Source organism: Symsagittifera roscoffensis, chromosome 5, assembly GCF_963678635.1.
Source record: "Symsagittifera roscoffensis chromosome 5, txSymRosc1.1, whole genome shotgun sequence".
In the NCBI taxonomy this organism is placed as follows: domain Eukaryota; kingdom Metazoa; phylum Xenacoelomorpha; order Acoela; family Convolutidae; genus Symsagittifera; species Symsagittifera roscoffensis.
The window spans coordinates 22475701-22496020 of record NC_087066.1 but is presented as its reverse complement, the minus strand read 5'-3'; the positions used below and the strand labels follow the sequence as shown (position 1 = coordinate 22496020).

Genomic DNA, 20320 nt, shown 5'->3' with positions numbered 1-20320 from the left:
AGATTGTGCCACCATTTCCCCAGAAACATTTTTCATTTCGTTTTACTGAGAGAAACAATGCTTGTTGATATAACCTTTTGTTTTTCTCAGTGAATGAGTTGAAGTATAAGGCCTCCTAATAGATGTTATCATAGATCATAGTCAATCTCTTCCTGGAGTTAAAATGGTTTTTGTATGAGCAGATAAGTTAAAAGGGTTGCCTAAATAAAAACAATTGACATATAAATATTGAACAATATATTAAATATCAAAATCGTGTCAGTTTTTGGGTTATGTTTCAGTTCATTTTTTTGGAATTTTTTTGGAATTTGGGTTATGTTTCAAGTCAAACATTTTTTTTTGGAGTTTTACCTCTGGCAGCTTTAGAACTTTATATTCTACAAAAAATACTTTACTTAAAAATAAATTGGTGATAAAAAATTAGCATCGGAAAAAACTTTAAAAAACTTTTCTTGCTCATGATCAGTGCTCGTTGCTTGAGATTGAGGTAAAATTACTCAGCCCAGAAAAATAAGCAAAAAAATTTGCATTTAATTCTTAAAGAGGGCACAAAATAACAGCGGTGCTCTGTAAAGAGCTGAAAAGCTCGCATGTTAGTCCTTTTTTGGCAAATAAAACTTTATCTTCAAATCTAGTATCCAAAAGCGCTGAAATGCAAACATAGCCAACTGAGAGTTAGAAAGGAGAAAGGAACGCAAGGAAACAGTACAAATACTGACTGAAAAAAAATACTTCAAATTGTGAATTTTAAAGAGCAAAGATATACCCTTAATTTTATTTGAATTTCACAAACAGTTTTTTTTCAACCAGTTTTTGATAAAATAAGCCCAATTTGAGAAAACTTAATTAATAGATAAAATCGTTATTTCGTGAGTAATCTGATATTTAAATTTCATTTCCAAAATTAAAGTCGATCACGTTTTTTGTGACCTTATTTTCTGTTCGACTGTGCAGTTTGCCTAAAAAAAAGAAATTAAATGAACTGAAAAAAAAATTAAAGTCTTACCGCGGAAAATCAAAATTGAGTGCGAACAGTATCTAAGACTTTTTCCTAGAAAACAAAACGAAAAACCATCAAGGCCATATAAGAGTACTCATTGTGTTCAATGCCCTTAAAAAATTGCTGCCAAATATTAATAATTAGTTATTTGCTTATTTGTATTTCAAACCTTTTATACCTATACATTTTTTAAATTTTTAAATAATTTTCTTCAGTTAATTTAAATCGGCGACAAAAATGGAACCAAAGTCAGACGAGTCTGTCATATTTGCAGTTTCCTCCTTTTTCTGTTGTGGCGGTGAGTGCTCGGTGCTTTCGGGACACGTTTGTTGGCAATCACTAGCACCAGTTGGTGGCTTTGGGGTGACAGAGGTATTGTTGTCTGGATGTCCACTCTGTCTCTGTAGATCCTTCATTACTTTTAGTTCCGCCTCCAGCTGGTAGATTTTGTCTGCCAAAAACTGAGCCGAGAGTCGCTTATGGAACAATTCTTCAGTCCTGTCACGTAACTGAAAGGACATGTATTGGTTTTTAAATCATTTTTTGTTTCTTTAATTTAAAAATTGAAAACAAAACAGAAAACTGATTTCAATTCAATTCTTAAAAGATTACTATTTAGAAAAATGTTTTTCTTTTACAGTTTATTGTAACTTAGTGCAATAAACATCCCAAAAATGCTTAAAGGTTTTTGTTAAGACGAATGCTCAGGGGTAAGAAAGAACTCTCTGGCCTCAAGCGTGTTTTTTGACGCAAACTTAGGTAACCCAAAAATTGGCTTCGAGAGTGGTGTCATATTCAAACCCTCTTACTTTTCATCCGGTTTGCAAAATCACAATCCACAGGTTCGTTTCAGTGTCAAGAAAAACTGGTCCGAATTTTTGAGTTTTTAAGAATTATTTACGCACAACAGTTATCAAACTTACTTTCGACGAAAGATAACAGAAAAACTTTTGTTTCTGGATTTTTGTGAGTTTTATAAAAACTTCTTTGCCAAGACCAGTGCGGTCAATACATTTAATTAGGTTCCACTTGTATACCAACCGTCCAAATACTCATGTTGAAAATTGAGATGCCCTAAATAACTGATTTAACTTGACCAACTTCGTTCTGATAGACTTAACATCGGGTGGTTATTCTTAATTTTGATTACCATGTCGATTATGTTGAGCATGTAGTTTTGATCGCCGCCCGGCTGATCGCTTTTTGGGTCTTCTTTTGGGTTTGTGCAACTCTCAAGCAGCAAGTTTCCTGAAAAAACTTCAATAATTAACTCGATAACCGATGTGCGTCGAGAACATACAAAACATTGAATTCTTAGCACGGACAATGAAAGGCAACCAAGTATTTTCAATTAATCATCATAATTATGAAGCAATATTATTTATTATTTACAAATAAATGACGGTACAACATGGATACATACCTCCGAAGAAACAGAAATTCAATTTCGTCACGGACCTTTTGCCTGTAAGACACAGAGTACGACTGATAATTTAGCGGAAAAAGGACGTGCTCAAAATTTAAAACCCGCAGATATTCATTCCAGCCAAACTGGGTTTTAAAAAAATTCGGACTATCGTCAAGCTCGGAAATTGAACATTTTTCCATAGTTTTTGTAGAGATTATTGCAAGAAGTTGAGGCAATCACAGAGTTTGGTGAAACATAATTTCGTGTAAGAGTCGGAGTCTCACAACTTGTAAAAAGGAATTGGAAATCTTACTAAATTCTGGCATCTTCCAAGCAAAAAATAATAGGCTATCAGACCTGAAAAAACTCAAATTTGTTGCTGTTCAAGAAGAAGTGTCTAAATAAAGAAAGCACGACGACTATGATGATGTTACCTGCATTGTGGTCCGCTTTGAACTGGTGGTGGACTATGGCTGCGAATATTCGTCTGTTCTTCTCCAGCTGGTCCTCAAATGCACGTCTGTAGAGGTCGCCTATCTTCAGACTGTTCACGTGCTTCTCACTCAAATCCTTCACCTAATAATGCAGTAAACTGTTAGACGTTTATATCTCCGAACAAATTTCATCGAAAGTAAATAATTAACTCGCTTTCGAGAAGGGAACAATTTGTAAGATCATTTATCCACGAAGGAAAGGACCAATGCATCGTTGTTGTGCTTCTACTTAAGAACTACATGCAGTTTTCTTGGTTATTTTTCTGGGCTGGGTGATGTTGCCACACTCTCAATCAATGAGCACGGATCATGGTGGGCCTCGAACATCCGACCCTTCATTTGAGAGGCGGAGACGTAACCATTTCACCACCGCTCCCCATTTGTTAACAAAATTTATCCATACAAAATACCATCATGGAAGAAGATTCGTTTAACTATCATGGAAGAAGTAGAAAGGTTTGAGTGGGTCGGGGTAGTTTTACACAGCAATGTACAATTTTTAATTTTCTACACATACCAAAGACCTCTCCAATAATTCGTTAAACTTAAAATATTAGTTCTTTTAGTTAAGTGTGGTGCATATCTAACCCTGGATTTGAGATGCTTGATCTCTCTCCGGCTGTTGACCAGAGACCATGCACATCTACATGGGTGGACCAGAGTCACAGTTGCCCCGGTCTCACAGTTGCTTCTGCTGCCCTGATCGCCACAACTACATGAGCCGAGCACTGACATCTCGGGAGCTGAGAGGTCGTGGTAGGTGTCGCTCTCGGCTAGCGAGGATGCATGTCTCTCGTCCTGACTCAGTTGCATCAGCAGGAGTAGCTCTTGTTTCTCTTGACTCATAACTAGAAAAATGAATTCAAAAGGGAAAAATAGCATCAAAAATAGCATGTAATTTTAAAGTCGCGGCTCTACGCAAAGATCTGAACAGCTATGATAGGTCAAACGTTTCCCTTGAAGACATACTTTCCTAACCTAACTTAACAAAATTGCAAAACAAATTAAAGATAATACTCTTGCAATCAATTTAATAAAAATAAAAAAATAAAAAGCCTAATTTCTATAGTTTTGGAAGCAGTAACGGTTTTTGTCACATCCGATTGTTTTTTTTCAGGCATTGCATTTTATCTGACCGATTTTTGAGTTTTTAGGTATCGAATAAGTTCCATTTGGTGTAAAAGTTCTAGTGTAAAAGTTTTCGTGCGTCCGTCTTTTTACTACCTGTGTTCTCTCTCTGTACACTCTTCAACTCTGCCTGTGTCCTCTGGAGTGCAGAGTGCAGCTGTCTGTTCTCCCTCTCCACTATCTCCAGTCTGTCCCGCCAGCTGTCCTGACTCTGGCCCACCTGGTAGTCCCGCACCTCCCACTCCCACCTCACCTCATCCAACTCCTAAAATATCACGTGGTATTGTTTACTGGCTATGTGGGTATTTGATTTCGCTCAAAAACGACTGCCATTTCTGATCAAGTTTAACGTGAGCCGATTTATTGAAATCAAAACCATTTCAATGTTAATAGATATTTTTTGATTTACTGAATATCTCCTGGTCTGTCAGATGCACGCAAAATTTCTACAGGGTCTACGGGGTGAGTGCAAACACTCAAACATGGCCAAAAAACATCGGAAAACTTAAGCAAAACAGAGAACAATTATTTTTTTGAAGCTTAAGAAGTTCAATTTTAAAAACGTTATCACCTAAAATTTTTTTATAAAAGATTGTAAAAATTTATCAACCTAATTTTCAAAACTATTTTATTATCGTTATTTGCCGTATGAGAAAACCGGATAACTAGGTAATTTTTTAACCCACTGGAAACCTGAGACAGCCACCAAACAGTTGGAGAACAGTCCATGAAGTAAAAATGATTTTATGTTCTTAAAGCTCTTTGAGTTTTAAGAACAATTTATACAGTTTTTTTCATAAAATTAATTCAAATGGAAAATGTAAAAAATCTAAAAACAAAGCCCCACTTTCGAAAGTAAAAATCGATCTCGTTTTTTTGCGCAAATTCCACGTTCAATTTTGGATGGCGCAATCTGACTGCCTTTTACCAGATGAACTTCAATTGAATTCAAAAAGTGCATATACACCTTAAGGTATTCATAAATGCATTAAAAATTTTGATTGCATTTCAGCAGTGGTTGCAGCATTTTTAGATTTTTTCCTGAAAAAAAAAACGACAAAAAACCATTGCGACCTATTTAAGAGTAGCGACCTATACTAATCATAAAACACGTAAGATAACAGGAAAAATAGAAAACTTGAAAGACGAGAGATTGAAACAGAATCCAACAGTCATCAGACTTTTCGTTATTTCGGCTTTTTTAGAGACAATTCTTAAGCTTATTACAAATACTTTTACACTTTTGATAATATTTTAACGGCATTCTCCAAAGAGCATTGAAGCCAATCTGAATTACTGAATTGAAACAAGAACAACCGGTTGCTATTTAACAAGCCTAAAATATTTCGACCAAAGAGCTTTTGAAAAAAAAAGAGAAAAAAAATAGAAACTGGTTAAGCTTGCTTCTGCATAATTTGTTGTAAAAATTTCCTATTTTTTTGTTTCTAAAATTTAAAATGTAAGCGGTATCTGTAGTTACAAAATGCTGAGCAATAGCGTTTTGATTTCAGTAGATTGAAAACTGGGATGTTATCTCCTCTCATTTAGTCCAAAAACCTCAGACTGTTTTAGTTTTTTAAGTTTTGTTTTATAATTTGTATCAAGACTAGCAGGTTATCATTTTTTATGCTATAATTGCTCCTAATTGTGTATTTTGAAGTAGCCAAATTTGGCGGGAAAACATTTGAAAAACTGATGCTAATCGTCATACACTTCGAGAAAGGCCGGAACAACAAAAACAGACAGTTACTGCGCAAGTCAAATTTGTGTATTTTAGGTATGGTATGGTAAAAGGAACTTAAAGTGTTTTACAAGTTATTTGATGGCTTGACTATAGTTATCGCTGCAAAATGAATAACAAAAATGAAATCAAGTTTTTCTCTTATTTTTTTCTGGATTTAGTTTTAAGTTTGTTATTTTCTGAGTGGTATTTGCCCAAAACGAAGCTTTAAATACATGTTTGTTCGCGATAGAAACTTTCATTTTGACTGCTCGATTCACAGCTCAACGGTCAATACGCTCGCTGTACTCGTTTTATATTAAAAACAAATACTTAATTGAAAAACAAAATGTTCAAAACAGATTTCCTTGGAGACTGCTGAAATTTTTTTAAAATGCTTTGATTTAAGCACAATGGTGAAACTTTCAAGTAGTTTTTTTATCAAAGTGAAACATTTAAGAAGTTAGAATATCAGAAATGCTCGTCTCAAAACAATTTCCAGTCTTTCATTTTTTCTAAGTTTCCTCATTGAAAAAGTGAAGAAAAAAAGTCAAAAAGTAAAAGTAACCATTAACTGGTCTCAAAGTTATTTGGTATTTTTTTCAGTGGATTTGAATTTCGATTAATTTGTCGCGCTGAAAGAGTGAGGGTTGAGCATTATAGATGAATGGATAGAGTGCAAGCATTAAATACATCAACATTTAGTAAACGTTCACTGTTAAAACCTCATTAACTTTTTAAAACAAAAATATCTATTGAAATAATTTTTAGAGAGTCGATACATGTTCCACTAGACTAAAACCTTTGTTCAATACTCTTCATGCGAAAGAAATTAAGCATATTTTTTATAAGGTTCAATTTTCGATCAGCGTATCTAATCGTAATTTGTTGATTCTTTTGAATGTATGTTTTTCAGAAAAACAAGCTCACCATTATGACTCAAAATCAAAACAGTTTTTTTAAAAAAAAAAAACTAGCCAAACATTTCACAAAATTGAAAGCATCAGTGTCGCTTGGCTCAACTAATTTTTTTGTTTTTACTTTTATGAAAACTAACACAGTTTGAGAGAGAGGAAATTGAAACTCACTCCTGAACACAGTTGAAAAAACTCCTTGGCAGAACTCGGTCGAAAAAAATATACCTCGATCAGGCATAGCCAGAACTTAGTTAGCTCACTTGGGTCGCGACGGTCGAAAGATAATTAGCAAACCTCGACTTAGCTGGTCTTATAATATCAATTATCAAACAGGCTAAGAACTCCTTTTTCTTTTGTATGGCATGTTTATATATGTCTTGATCAATGTCTAATAGTTTGAAAATTCTAATTTCAAAAAATAATCATCTTTGACAGTTTTTGCCAAAATTTAAAATTTTGATGCTTTCAGTATATGATTTGTGAAAAGAATTCTTACACAGTTCAGGTTATTTCCAATGCATTGCAAATGCCAGACAATCAACTCTTTGGTGAATCCTAGTTTTGAGTAAATCATTGGTTTAGTCACTTGTGTTCGGTCACAAACACATCCCAAAAATTTTAAGAAGTAAAAAAATTCATTTTTTCGATTAGAGAAAAAATGCTTGTCCTACAATTTCCATATATGATTAAATGCTTATCCTACAAATTCCATAATTGAAATAATGCTTATTTTAGAGTTTTCTTAACATTTTTTGTATCTATGTCATTGTACGAAAGTGTATGATAAGGATTTTGTCATATATGAAAATTCTAGGATAAGAGCATTTTTGGTCAACCCGGGTAACTAGCTCACCTTCTCCAGTTTTTTGCAGTTGGTGTCCAGACTCTTGCAGGCGTCGTACTCCAGTTGGTGTGCCCTGTAGGCCTGGTCCAGCTGTGTCTGCAGGATCTGGATGGCGTCGTGTTTGCTGTCCAGCTGGCGACACCTGGCACTCAGATCGTTTTTCAGACGCTCAACCTCCTATCAAATAGTTACGTGATCAACTAAACCAAACTCCAACTACCCTAAATAATAAATCCTAAGAACGAAACTGCTGAATCATTGAGGGAATCTTGCTTTGCTCAACATATCATACTAAAAATCTCGCATTGAAAAAGTTACACCATTTTTTAGTATATATTTTTTGGACTTAGAGCGTTCTTGCTACCTACGTCTTTCGAATTATGGGGAAATCAAGATTTGGTAGCAAAAACTTTATATGGACATATGATACACTTAATATTTTTTACTTACAGTAACAGCGTCCAGGAATTTTTTCTTGATCAGCAGCAAACTTGTCTGTTTCTTTTGGCTCTCGTCTCCTATGTATTGCAGCACTGTAAAAAACAAAATACAAATTTATCATTTATCATCTTGTATTCGGAAAGTTTTTAGGTCAGAGTTAAGGGAAACTTATTCTGAAAAAAAGACTTCACATTTTCGTTTGATAACTCTTTGAGCAAGAAATTTACCTAATCTTTTCTATTTTAATAACAATTTTAATGTGCCAATCCTGCTGTTAGGACACTTAAGAATTTCAAAAAATTCAAAATTTGTAAGACTCACCGCAAAATTACCTCACAGCTTTCTTTATTTTACAAAAGTTTAACATAAGAATAAATAAACAAAATTAATTCTCTGATTAAAAAAATGCAAGAAATAATTTATAATATTCTGCATAGGTTCAATTTTTGACCTTGAAAAACAGATTGCATTTAAATTTTCACAAGTGTATTATCAACTTTTGGTTAACCTGGTTTCAAAAAACATGCGGGCAACGGCGGAGATGAAACATAAGATGCACCAACAAATATGCGTACTGCTGATTTTAATTTTTATAAAAAATAAAAATAATTGCAATTATAAATTTCAGTTAAGGTGGTCCGGTCCAGTCAGTACATTATATTTTATCTGATATTTTTACTTGACCGTTTGACATAATTATCTTTTTTGACTGAACTTTTTGCAGTTTCAAGTGATATGATATTCTTTGTTGCTAAGGCATTCGAGGGAATTTTTAAGGCGTTGCTGAAAAAAAGAACAATTTTGAGAGTAAAAGTCATTGGCGAAGTCACATTTTTAGTGATCTTTGCAGCTGCTGTTCGATAGTATGATGTGCCTTCTTTTTAACAAAAAAATGTACTGAATTTATAGATAAACCATGCGCCAAACCTCAAAAAATCAGTTACGAGCGCGGACGTTCATAAAACTTCTCCTGAAAAAATTCATCACGATCTATACTTAAGCGCAAAAGTGGTTGTAATGTCGGAAATGCGTAGGAAAGTTACTTTTTGTGAAAAATTTAACAAATAAAAAAAATGTGTGAAAAATGACTCAGCAGTGAATTCAACAATGATAAGAATTAATTATCTGTAATAATAGCAAATTGGCTTCGTTTATCTGAAGAAAGCTAAGACCAAGCCATTGACATGCTCAGTAGAGGCTCGAGGATCTAAGAAGTTGGATCTTTTATCCGGCTACAAGGAAGTTGAAAAACACATTTCGCGATACCGGCTATGTCAAAACCCAGCATAGATCCGACGCCCAATAAGGATCCGACGCCAAAAAACACTGTTCGCAGGCTGCTGAAAAAGACAAAAGTTTTCTGAAGGCGACCCGTAAAAGAACCCGTTATTCTTTCTCATCACACACGTTTTCAGCTATGATGCTTCTATATACTCTCAAAAACTTCGCCAGAAAGATACTAACAGTCATTTTTGCAGACGAGCTCCGTTGGGTTCTTCTGACGGAAGACTTAGAGTTCAGAGGACACGAGGAGAGAATTTTCACTTTCGTTTGGGTTGAAACAACCGCCACTCGAAATCCACGATAAGTGCTGCTAAATGTCATGTCAACAATATGCTCAGACCAGCGGTTGTACCATTTTTACATAGACACTCTTAATCGGACTCTTGCAAGACGACAATGCGAACCCTCATATAGCTTTTTTCGCCCATATTTTTTTGCTGACAATGATATTAAGTGATTAATATCCCTCTCATTTTCACCGGTCTAAATCCGATAGAACAGTTTCGCAAAAACCTCAAACAGGCACTCAGACGACGTAAGCCTACTCCAACTAAATTTAACAATTGGAGTCCGAAAAAAAAGACGAATGGAGAGAAGCAGGGGCGGATTAATGGGGGGCCGGGGGCATGGGGGCGGACGCTCCCCCTACCCCCCCCCCCCCTCAGGGATTCGACCCCCTGCCGACCCAAAGGGTCCCCCCTTTGATACTTTTTTTAGAAATCTATTTTTTGGCCGACCGACCCTAAAATTTTCCTAAAGGCGCCTTTGGCGCCAATATATACTAACTTTGAGGGGGAGCGCGCGCCAAAAAAACGCGATTTTTTTGTCAAAATTTTTCAAAAAGTGCCACTCGCAATACGTTTAAAAAGACTAATAAGTTCTACAACTTTTCTTATATGAGCATTTTTTCTAAGCTGAATTTCTTTTGCAGGTCAATTTTTATCAGTCAAAAACGCCCCTTGCTCGTACACTTAGAAGATGATTTCCAATATCATTTCAAAATCATATTTGCCGAGAAAAAAAATATTCTACCTGGCATCTGAAAAAAGAACTCTGCCAACCTCGAATGCTATTTAAGATGTTTTTTTTTGTCAGCACCGTTTATTTCTTTTTTTTTCTCGACAAATTTTATTACATCCCAAACGGAGGCTTTAAGCAGTCAAATGCGATGTTCAAAACCCGTTCAGTCGAACTTATTTAAAAAACATTAATTTCTCTCAGATTTGAAAACAATTGATCAAAATATTTCTATCTTCGAACAAAATTAATAATATTTTGAAGTCAACGAGAAGCTTTGATTATCATTTCCACTGTTCATTGTCTTGACTAGACAAGGTATAAACAGAGCCAAAAGAGAAATGGAAAAAAATCTTGAATGCAAAAAAAACTGATTTGTTTTTGACCAATTTAAAGTTTCAAATTTCAACGGAAAAAGAATGTGGCTCTTGGTGTTTTTCTAGAAACATCTATGAAATTAATAACACATTTTCCGAAAAATTAAAATTTCCGAATTGGTATTTTTTTCCTTCCGCTGGAATATCTGCAAATTAAATCTGCTTTCGAAACTAGAGGTCGATAACGTATTTTGTGACTTTTGCAAATTTGCTGTTCGATAGTGGATTTCATTTGACTTTCTTTGAACAGCAAGAATGAGCTGAACATTTAAAAAATTGAAAAATAAACCGTAAAAAAAATCAAACTTGAGCGTGAACAAATGTTAAGAAATCTTCTTGAAAAATGAACAAACAAAAAAACTCACCAAGAACACCTCCATAAGAGTATTCACTTCATCATAATTGACGTGAAAGAACCCCGATCATAAATTGGTTTTCAAAAGATTGGTCGGCAAATTCAAAATTTTTGTAATCATATCATAACATAGCTATTCGACGATTTGAAAAATGTTAATGAATTCACGAAAATAAAAAAATTACAGATTTATTCCGGCTAGTTTGTTGGGCGTTTCTTAGGTTCAAAAAATTTCTTCGCTTAAATTGAATCAACTTGAGAAAACAGGACAAGAAAAAAACTGCTTCATACCGCTGGGAAACCTATAATCCAACTCAGTTTTCGAAACTAGAAGTAGCTCACGTTTCTTTCGCCATTATTTTTTCTTAAGCGAAGCGCGTTATTTGTCTTCATTTTAGCAAAAAAATTTGGAAGTAAAACAAAACAATTGATTAGTTAAACTCATCTAAAAACATGAAAAAAACCGAAAATTGGAATTAGTAATGCACAAGATTTATTTAGGAATTTTTGGACTACAAAAACATAAAAAGTTAAAATTTCTGTTGACATCTAATAAAATTTTGAGCCCAATTAAGAAATATTTAAAAATACAATATGTCTCAGTAGATATATTTTTTTGAAAATTAACTGCACGTTTAATCAACAAAATTTCAAACAGCTGAGTAAAATTGAATAAATCGAAAAAAAAACAATAAAAAATATATTAAACGGCTAAACCAGTTCACTTAAACAAGTTTTCCCAAACTAAAAGATTTTTTTTTCTAATTTTAAATTTTCAGCAGAGCTTTTCATGTCGAATTTCTGTTGAAGCGATTGATTAGATTGGTATCAAAAACAAAAAAGGCAACTGAAAAAATGCTCATGATTCAAAAAATTTGCAAAAATATGTGTTTTTTGTTTTCTCTTTGAAGTCGAAATAAACAGAATTCAGAAAATGATATAAAATTGACTGGGAAATCTCAGAAGTAAAGTTTTTTGGCATTCGCTGGGATGCTTGAATTAGTTTGAAAGATAGTCGTAGTAACAAAAACTAGATATAATTCAAAAATTATTATTTATTTTGTGACAATATTTTAAGCAAAACCAATGCGCAGCCTTAAGAAGTGAGAGTTCACAGGCTGCATCAGTGATCTGGTCTGGTAATCAATGATAAAGTCCATAAAAAATCAATCCAAAAAACACTGCCGTTGCAAATTTTTTGCGCAAACTTGCATCAGTTTGAAAGAACTGACAGAAATTTTCCGTTCTATCAGAAATGTTTTTTTGATTTGTAGCTTTCTTTGATACAACTTTTAAAAATTTGTAAGCTTCATATGGTATCTTCTAGCGAATATTTTTTGAAAACCAGAGACTGCCATAAACATAACCAGCACAAAACTTTAAATGAACTCGCAAAAAGTAAAAAATTTATTGGTTATTTCTGACTTTTTTCAAACTTAACTTTGATTGCAAAAAAACTCAACTAAAGGATTTAAATTTTAAATTTATGATCTATTTAACAATCTCCTTTTACTATGGTATCTACTTAAAAATCTACAGCCCTACAAATAAATTCAGTAAATTAGCACTGAGAAGTCTATCTTTGCTGCATTCTGATTGGACGATTTTGATCATTTTGAGCATTTTGATCGTTTTGAATATTTTAACCTACTTAAAATTCCACCCTTCCTTGAAAGAAGGTGGAGATTATTAAGTAGATCCCAAATTTTTTTTAAAATACATTATCCGAATCTGATAATCAACTAAATCACCATATATTAATTTTATTGCGAAAAAATTCAAAAGTAAAAATTCACTTTTGAAGCTAAATATCAATCAAATTTTTGCAGTATCTGCACTGTGAAGTGGAGTGGGTACTTAGATTTCTATAAACCAATCGAATAAGGTGAAAATAAAACAAAAACAGAAAACAAACGAACAAAAATGGTTCCAACGAACAAAATTGATTGCTTTTCCTTCAATTTGGGAATTAATTGTTGAAATTCTATTCGCGCATAACATGCACTTTTACCAAATTGATAATCAAATGCCTAAGAAGTCCTTAAAATCATTGGCGAATCGAAAATTGATGTTTTAAAACAATTGTTAGCGTAACAATTCAAGCTATTGGCAAATTAATCTGATTATGATCAAATTTCAAAGATCTGTGTTCCAAGCGCAAATTACATCTCAATTCCTTACAAATTGATTTACGGGCGCTGATCAAGGCAAACACGACAGAGGGATCCTTACAATTGTGTGGCCCTATAAAAAAGAAAAATATAATTTTTATCTGTTTTCCGACCTAATTCAACAGACTTAGAAGCCAAGCATCTTATAAGTGAAGAAGGCCGTATTCAGACAATTCGGTCACAGACAATCCAGCCAATTTCAAATTCAGATAAATCAGTCAAACTGAATGAGACAACTCGGCCAAAGACTCTTCAGACAGTTTTAAAGTTTTAAAAAGTGCGCGCAAAAACTTTCACATGCGGCAAAACATCAAAGCTTTCATTAGACGCCTTATAATTAATTCCTTTCAAATGCACATAAACAAATAAAAATAACAGAACCAAAAGTACAAAAAAATTTTATGCAACTCATTATGATTCCAATTTTAGAATAGTAGCCAAGCGAAAATCGAATCGAACAAAAAACTGCACAATACTTAAAAATTAACCAATTTACACGAAAGCAGATGGACATATATCCTAATACTTTATTCTTAGCAAGTTTGTTTTGATCTTTGAAATTTGTTATTTGATGTTTCACATTTCTTTGTTAAAGTAATGAAAGCCTTCTGACTTTAACCAAATTAGAAAAGTTTTAATTTTTTCTTTTATCTGTTCTCTTTAATCTAAATAGGGCGAATTGTCTTTGGCTGAAATGTCTGAGTTTTTTTGTCTGAAGTGTCTGTATTTTAAATCGGCTGAATTGTCTGTATTTTAAATCGGCTGAATTGTTTGTGGCTGAATTGTTTGTGGCTGAATTGTTTCTGCGCCAAGCAGACTTTATGGCACATTTTTGAGTCTAGCAGACAAAAATGTCAATAAAGTTCATTTTTACAACGGCTCTTTTGTTTGACCTCTTTTTACAGCGTGCATTGAAAGGATGAGCGAACCTTCCTTTTTTTGAGACCCAACTGACAAGATTATTTACAGAATGTAAAGTTTTGCTCAATAGCGTTAATTACTATCAAGCCATTTTACACTGAAAACATACATCCCCTTGACCTCCTTACTTTTTTATCACCATTGCCCCGAACCTCCCCGGAAAATCCGTCCAAAAAACTTGAATAGAAAATATCCTCCATACACAGCAAATGCATCTTTTATCACTTAAAAGAAATTCAACTAATTTAGTTATTTTGCCTCTCAAAATTACAAATCGATTATCAAACAACTGCATTCTCTAAGTGTCGAGCAGGCTATTGCAGATGCATATCCCCCGAAAGCATTCCCACTTAAAATCCCAATATCTTTTCTTCCCTCCCTCCCTCCCTCGCGGCTCCCTCCCTCGCGACACCTGGGGGGTAACAAGATCAGCAGCAACTTAGAATTGTGGATTCTACCGAGTAAAATTAGTGGGAAGAGTTTTTGTTGAATCTCAGAGTGAGGTCAAGTTAGTTTAATTATCCTGATTAGCGGTCATGTTGTGAGCGAGAAAAAAGTAGGTCAGTTCTCAGGTAGAATGTCAGAATTGTATGAGAAGCATTTTTTTCAAAAAACGAAAACCTCAGTTTTTTATCGCCAGATTGTTTTATTAGAAACAAACAGCCACAGAAATGAATTTATACCAGTTTTCAACCATTTTTAGAAATTGTATAAAAATTGTATGACAAGCATTTTCCCACACATTTGATGTATGGAATTGTATGATAAGCATTTTCGGTGTATGGAGGTCAACCCGGGTGTTATAGCCTCTTCTGTTTTATGTTACAGCTTCTTCTGTTTTTGACGTTTAGTTTGAATTCATTGACCATCGTTGAATTTTTTGCGAGCGTCATTGAGAGAAAAAAGTTGGTAGATCACATAAAGAACAACCAACGTTGGACAATTTAAAATAACGTATGCGTATCACCAAATTAACCGTTCTGGGTTTGCAGAATTGAGTCTGGGACGCCCCGCTGAATTCAGTAGCAAAGAATTGCCATCTGTGGTGTAGTTAGACAAGAGAGGGTAACAAGTTTTATATCTACTTTAACAAGAGATATACTTTGTCAAGATAGTACACTTCTTGTCGAGACTCTTGTAATGTGCAAAAAAACTAGATTGAAAAATGGCATGAAATTGAACCTTTGTTTGATCACCTTTGTTTGATTTCAAAGTTTGCCAACATAATTCTTAATAGAAAAATACCTTTAGTCAAAAGACAGAGACACAGACACCAAAAACTTCAACTCCATTCAACTTCGCTTTGCTTATTTTCAAGGACATTTTCTAATGTCAAATTTGCGAAAAATTTCAAATGGTGTCTCATCAGATACAAGATGATAAATAAAAGATGAAAACTATCGGACCATTAAAAATGAATAATAAGCAGAACTGACTTTTGAGCATGCCTGACATTGTTTTCTGCTAATTTTGAAGCAGCGAGTTACTTGTTTTGTATTAAATTCACGTCGCGGAAAAGAATGCTTCAACTTATCGATATTTGCTGGCTGTATTGTTGCCTTTACCTTCAGAGTTTACAATGTTATGACATTTTTGTACGAAAAAAACTCAACAAAAGACTTTTTGAAATAGTTTGTTCCTTCGGTCATTTTTATAAAAATACAATTTTAGTCGTCAAAATTGTTCACAGGTTCAAAAGAAACATACAAGGTGGGTAATCAGATCAAAATAAACCAAAAACTTACCTTTAGATCCAAAAGACGAATCATCGTTTTGAATTTCCTCCAGAATCTTGTGAATGAAAACATTTTCCACATCTTTTCTGCAAATAATTTTCTGTTCATGCAACGAGCCACCAATTGCTGAAGAATTCACTTGGAGCTCATGTTGTTTTGATTCGTCAAAAGAATCACGACTAGTCTCAGCACTCTCGGTGCATAAAGTTGGACGCTTTGACGTCATCAGTCGCATTGGCTTGGCAAAACTTCCATACTTGGTCAAATCTGCCGAGTGTAGAGCATTGTGCAGCAAATATTCACCCGAAGTATGTTCAGGTTTCTGCGAATCGCCGTCGTCAAAGTCAATTTTTCGTCGTCCGAGTCCAAGGTCGCATTCACAATCTTCGTTTTCAAATTCATCGTCGATGAGAGTCGGAGAATTAGTCGGTGTCGCGACTTCGGTCGACGAGGTAGAATATGCTGCAAACGAAGAGAGGATTTTCGATTCAGCTGTTCGGAATTGCTCGTCTGTACTTGAATCCATTTTTGGGAAAAGTCAAGATAAATTGATATTTGGCAACAGCGTTAAAAATATATGTGAGTAATAAATTTGTGCTGAAAGTTAATAACAGTCACAGTCGGTATCTTGTTTAGTTTCAAGTGTAATCAGTCAATTTTTTCAAATAATTTTATATTTTTTTTCGGTTTGGCAGTATGGAATTGATAGTCAGTCAGTGAAAAGTCAAAAGTGAGTTTATTTTCACGCGAATTTTGACAAATCATTAAGTCTAATAAAATAAGCTAAAAACTGATTATCTAACTAAATAAAGTTGTTTAAAAATGTGAAAATTTTGACGGTTTTTAACAGCCCTAACTGATAATCGCTTTGTTGTGAACTAATTTCACGTCTAGACAAGGGAATTGAAAAATAAATGGGTTTACAGACCGGCTATTTGAAATAGTTCTAGTTCACATCATGAAAATGCGCCACTTGGTCATAATATAATGACTGTATGAATGAACGACACATCACAAAATGTAAATTTACTTTTTAATGGCAGCTCTAATTCGCCATATGTTACAAAAAATTAAATAGCTTTTTCCATTAAAAAATTCTATGACGTCAATAAAACTGTTCCACTGAGAACAACACTTTTTCAGTTTCATTATTTGGCACTGATAAAAAAATTTTGGAAACTATTTAGCCATCAAAAAGCCACAGTAAACAAATGAAAGTCTGAATCATTTTTCAAGAGACGTAAACATGGATTGCAGTGCGGATAATTTTTGTTCAGCTCAAGTCTAAACCTTTCCGTCATAAAACGTTAAAACCATCCATGTATTTTTTGGACCCTAAAATTGACTCACGTTAGCTCTATGAAGGAAATTTAGAGTTGTTTGAGTTTTGTAAGACAGCGGACAATTTGAAAAATTCTCCCTCCCCTAAATTCACCAAGTGATATAGCTTCCCCCTAAAGTAGAACGGTAATGCAAGGAGCTGGAAAGCAATGCTTTGAAAAGTGAACACTCATCTTGATTTAGAAGTTTGTTCAATTAATTTCAGACACCACAACCATTAACTTACGACAAAAATAGTTTCAAGTTTTCATTCAAGTCTGAACTTCTTCGGTTTTAGGATTGAGGTATGTCGGGCGTCGAGTATTATTGGGTGCTTAGTATCAAACTCGGTATTCACTAAGCGCACAATCCGTCCGGTGGAACGAATGATTCCAGCGGGACCGATAAATGGTGAGTATGTGGCAATTTTACTACTATTCTTATTAGGTTTGCCAGCGGTGAGTGCTTTTAACTCAACGGGAAAGGATTCCATCTGAGCAAGATGAATCAGTTTGCTTTCTGCAATATCAAGTTCAGTGGGGTCGGTGATTCGTAAGTCCTTACCACGAAAATCCTTATGTGAAGGCAACATCCTCAACATAAAAGCGACTACTCGTTTATATCGTGTTCGGGATGTTTGATGGATGTGACATCGGTGACGAAGGAAGATGATGTCTCCAAGCAATTATCAACATCACAAGAAGGACCCTTCAAACGAATTTTATTGATTACACGTTCGTCGGGTATAAACGGCCAATCAGTAGTCCTGAGAATGCTCGGACCAATAACCCAGCTGCTATCCTTGAGGGCTTCCAAAGAAATCACCCGCGTACCGGTATCAGCTGGATTATCGCCGCTCAGAACATGGTGCCACTCATCAATAGTGGTCGACTCGAGGATTTCGCCGACACGATTAGCGACGAATACAGGTAATTTTTCAGTGGAGTTTAGCCACTGCAAAACTGTTGTACTATCTGTCCACATAAAGACATGATTAATAGAGAGGGTAAGTGCGGTCAGTATATCATCTTTTAGTCGTGTGGCGATCAGAGCAGCTTGAAGCTCTAGCTTCGGTATAGATAGCGCTTTCATGGGCGCAACGCGAGCTTTACCAAAGATGAAGGATGTTTGAGTTTTATGCGAGCTCGCGAGTCGCGCACGCAAAAATCCAACAGCACAGAAAACGTCCTGCGAGCTATCACCGAACATGTGGAGCTCAATTTGATCAACAGGCTCTGTGAAGTAACAACGGGGAATAGTCAATTGCCCTAAGAGAGGGAGACCGGAGTGCCACCCGAGAAACTTATCTCTTATGTCTTCCGGCAATTCGTCGTCCCAACTTTGACCACTGATTTTCCAAATATCTTTCAGTAAAAGACGGGCCCTAACTGTGTATGGAGCTACTAACCCAACAGGGTCAAACACAGAAGAGACGAAACTCAAGACGGTTCGTTGAGTTATTGCTTTATCGAGAGGACGATCCACGCCTCTGCTAACAACCAATGTGTCTTTCACATGGTCCCACTTAAGACCTAAGACGTGTGATGATTGTTCGGTACCGTTACATATTTCCTTGATGGGTGAAGATAAGGTTTCGGATTCCTCGGGGTTCATTGCTGAAGTGATTTCATCAGCATTACTGACAAATTTAGTCAAATTAAATCCTCCCAATTTTAGTAAGGAAACCAAATCGCGACTAGTTTTAATTGCTTGGGTAACGTTCTCGAATGAATCCAAGTAATCGTCCATGTAAAATTTTTCATTTACGACTGAGGCGGCCTCAGGGTATGTGGACATATTATCAGTTGCTGTTTTTTGCAACGCGAAATTGGTGCACGTAGGCGAATCTCGTGCGCCGAATATATGGCGAGTGTACTGATGAACTACCACATCGAAAGTGGTATCCTCCCGCCACAAAAAACGGAGCAAAATTTGATCGCGGGCAAGGACTCCTACCTGGAGGAACATACCCTCTATATCCGCGGAGACGGCATACTTATGTTGACGGAATCGCAAAAGCACAAAAATTAAATTTTGGAGTAGGTCAGGACCCACCAAAAGGACTTATTTAAGGATGTGCCGTGAAACTTTGAAGCCCCATTAAGGACTCGGCGCACCTTACCCGGCTTATTCGGATTTACGACGGGATGGTGCGGAAGATACCACTCGCGATTGGAACGCTTACGTGGATCATGCGGTTCGACGGTAACGACATAGCCTTTCCTAATGTCCTCTCTAATTGTTTCTGCGTATCTTTCGCGCAGCTCAGGGTCTTTACTTAACCTTCTCTCCAATGATTTAAATTGGGCAAGTGACGAGTAATAATTATTTGGTAGACTGACATTACTATCAATCCAAAGCATAGGCACAATGTATCTTTCGCCATTGTGAACGGTTTCAGAATTGAGGATGGATAAAGCATGTTTATCCGCGGCGGAACGGGCATCGACTTGTTTGAAAGCACCATACGATTCCAACTCGTACCAGGATTTTATCTGGTCGGTCAGAGAAGAATCTTCAACAACACACTTGAAACACGAAGAAGTAGAATTACCGGACGGCGGCAACGGACCACTTAAGACCCAACCTATCGGTAGGCGAACGGAACACGGTGAGTTTTTATCATCTCCCAAGATGAACTCAATGGGTCTAACGGCGTGGTAGTAGTCTTGTCCGATAATAACTTCAACGTCCTCATAAGTATATTGAATGGGCTAAGTATATTGAATGGGCTTAATAGGTGCTAATTGTGGATATTTATTCTGCAAATCAGCAATATTGATTAATTCGGAACCAATCCGAATATTGTCTTTAACATATGCACAGAGAGAAAATACGAAATCACTATTATTCGGCTCGGAGGAAACAGTAAACTTGACCCTCTGAGTCTCAACAACGGTGGTCGAATTGAAACCACTAATTGACAAGTTAACGGGCTCCCCTACTAAGCCGAGACGGTTTACGAGTGACGAAGACACCCAGGAGTGAGTCGATGCACTATCACAAAGAACCAACGTCAAGAGACTGGTTACATCCGAGGATACACCAAGTGTTGCAATTGGCAACAACCCTTTACAAGATTCAATGTCATGTACATCACTAACAGCGGCATGGGTGGAAGTGTTTGTATTCTCCTTGGATTTGTTTGTTCCAGCCTTATTCGAGACCTTCGAATTTTCCTTCCGAG

General features: G+C 35.5%; 1 protein-coding gene across 1 annotated transcript; it reads right to left on the bottom strand.

Annotated features, from left to right (window-relative positions):
• Positions 1-1156: 1156 nt before the first annotated feature.
• Positions 1157-16827, bottom strand: LOC134845916 (uncharacterized). The gene is made up of 8 exons (XM_063863046.1): positions 15823-16827; positions 7962-8044; positions 7521-7688; positions 4127-4295; positions 3491-3750; positions 2843-2984; positions 2151-2248; positions 1157-1509 (listed from the first exon to the last, which is right to left on the bottom strand). The coding sequence occupies exons 1-8, from the start codon at positions 16337-16339 to the stop codon at positions 1216-1218; spliced, it is 1731 nt and encodes a 576-aa protein (XP_063719116.1). The 5' UTR covers positions 16340-16827; the 3' UTR covers positions 1157-1215.
• Between the last annotated feature and the right edge of the window lie 3493 nt (positions 16828-20320).

Coding starts and splice junctions, on each gene's coding strand:
- LOC134845916 (XM_063863046.1), bottom strand. CDS start 16,339: ATGGATTCAAGTACAGACGAGCAATTCCGAACAGCTGAATCGAAAATC. Junction 4,296..7,520: donor ACTGCAAAAAACTGGAGAAG/GTGAGCTAGTTA, acceptor GTGATATTTTAG/GAGTTGGATGAGGTGAGGTG. Junction 2,249..2,842: donor CAAAGCGGACCACAATGCAG/GTAACATCATCA, acceptor AAGTTTTTTCAG/GAAACTTGCTGCTTGAGAGT.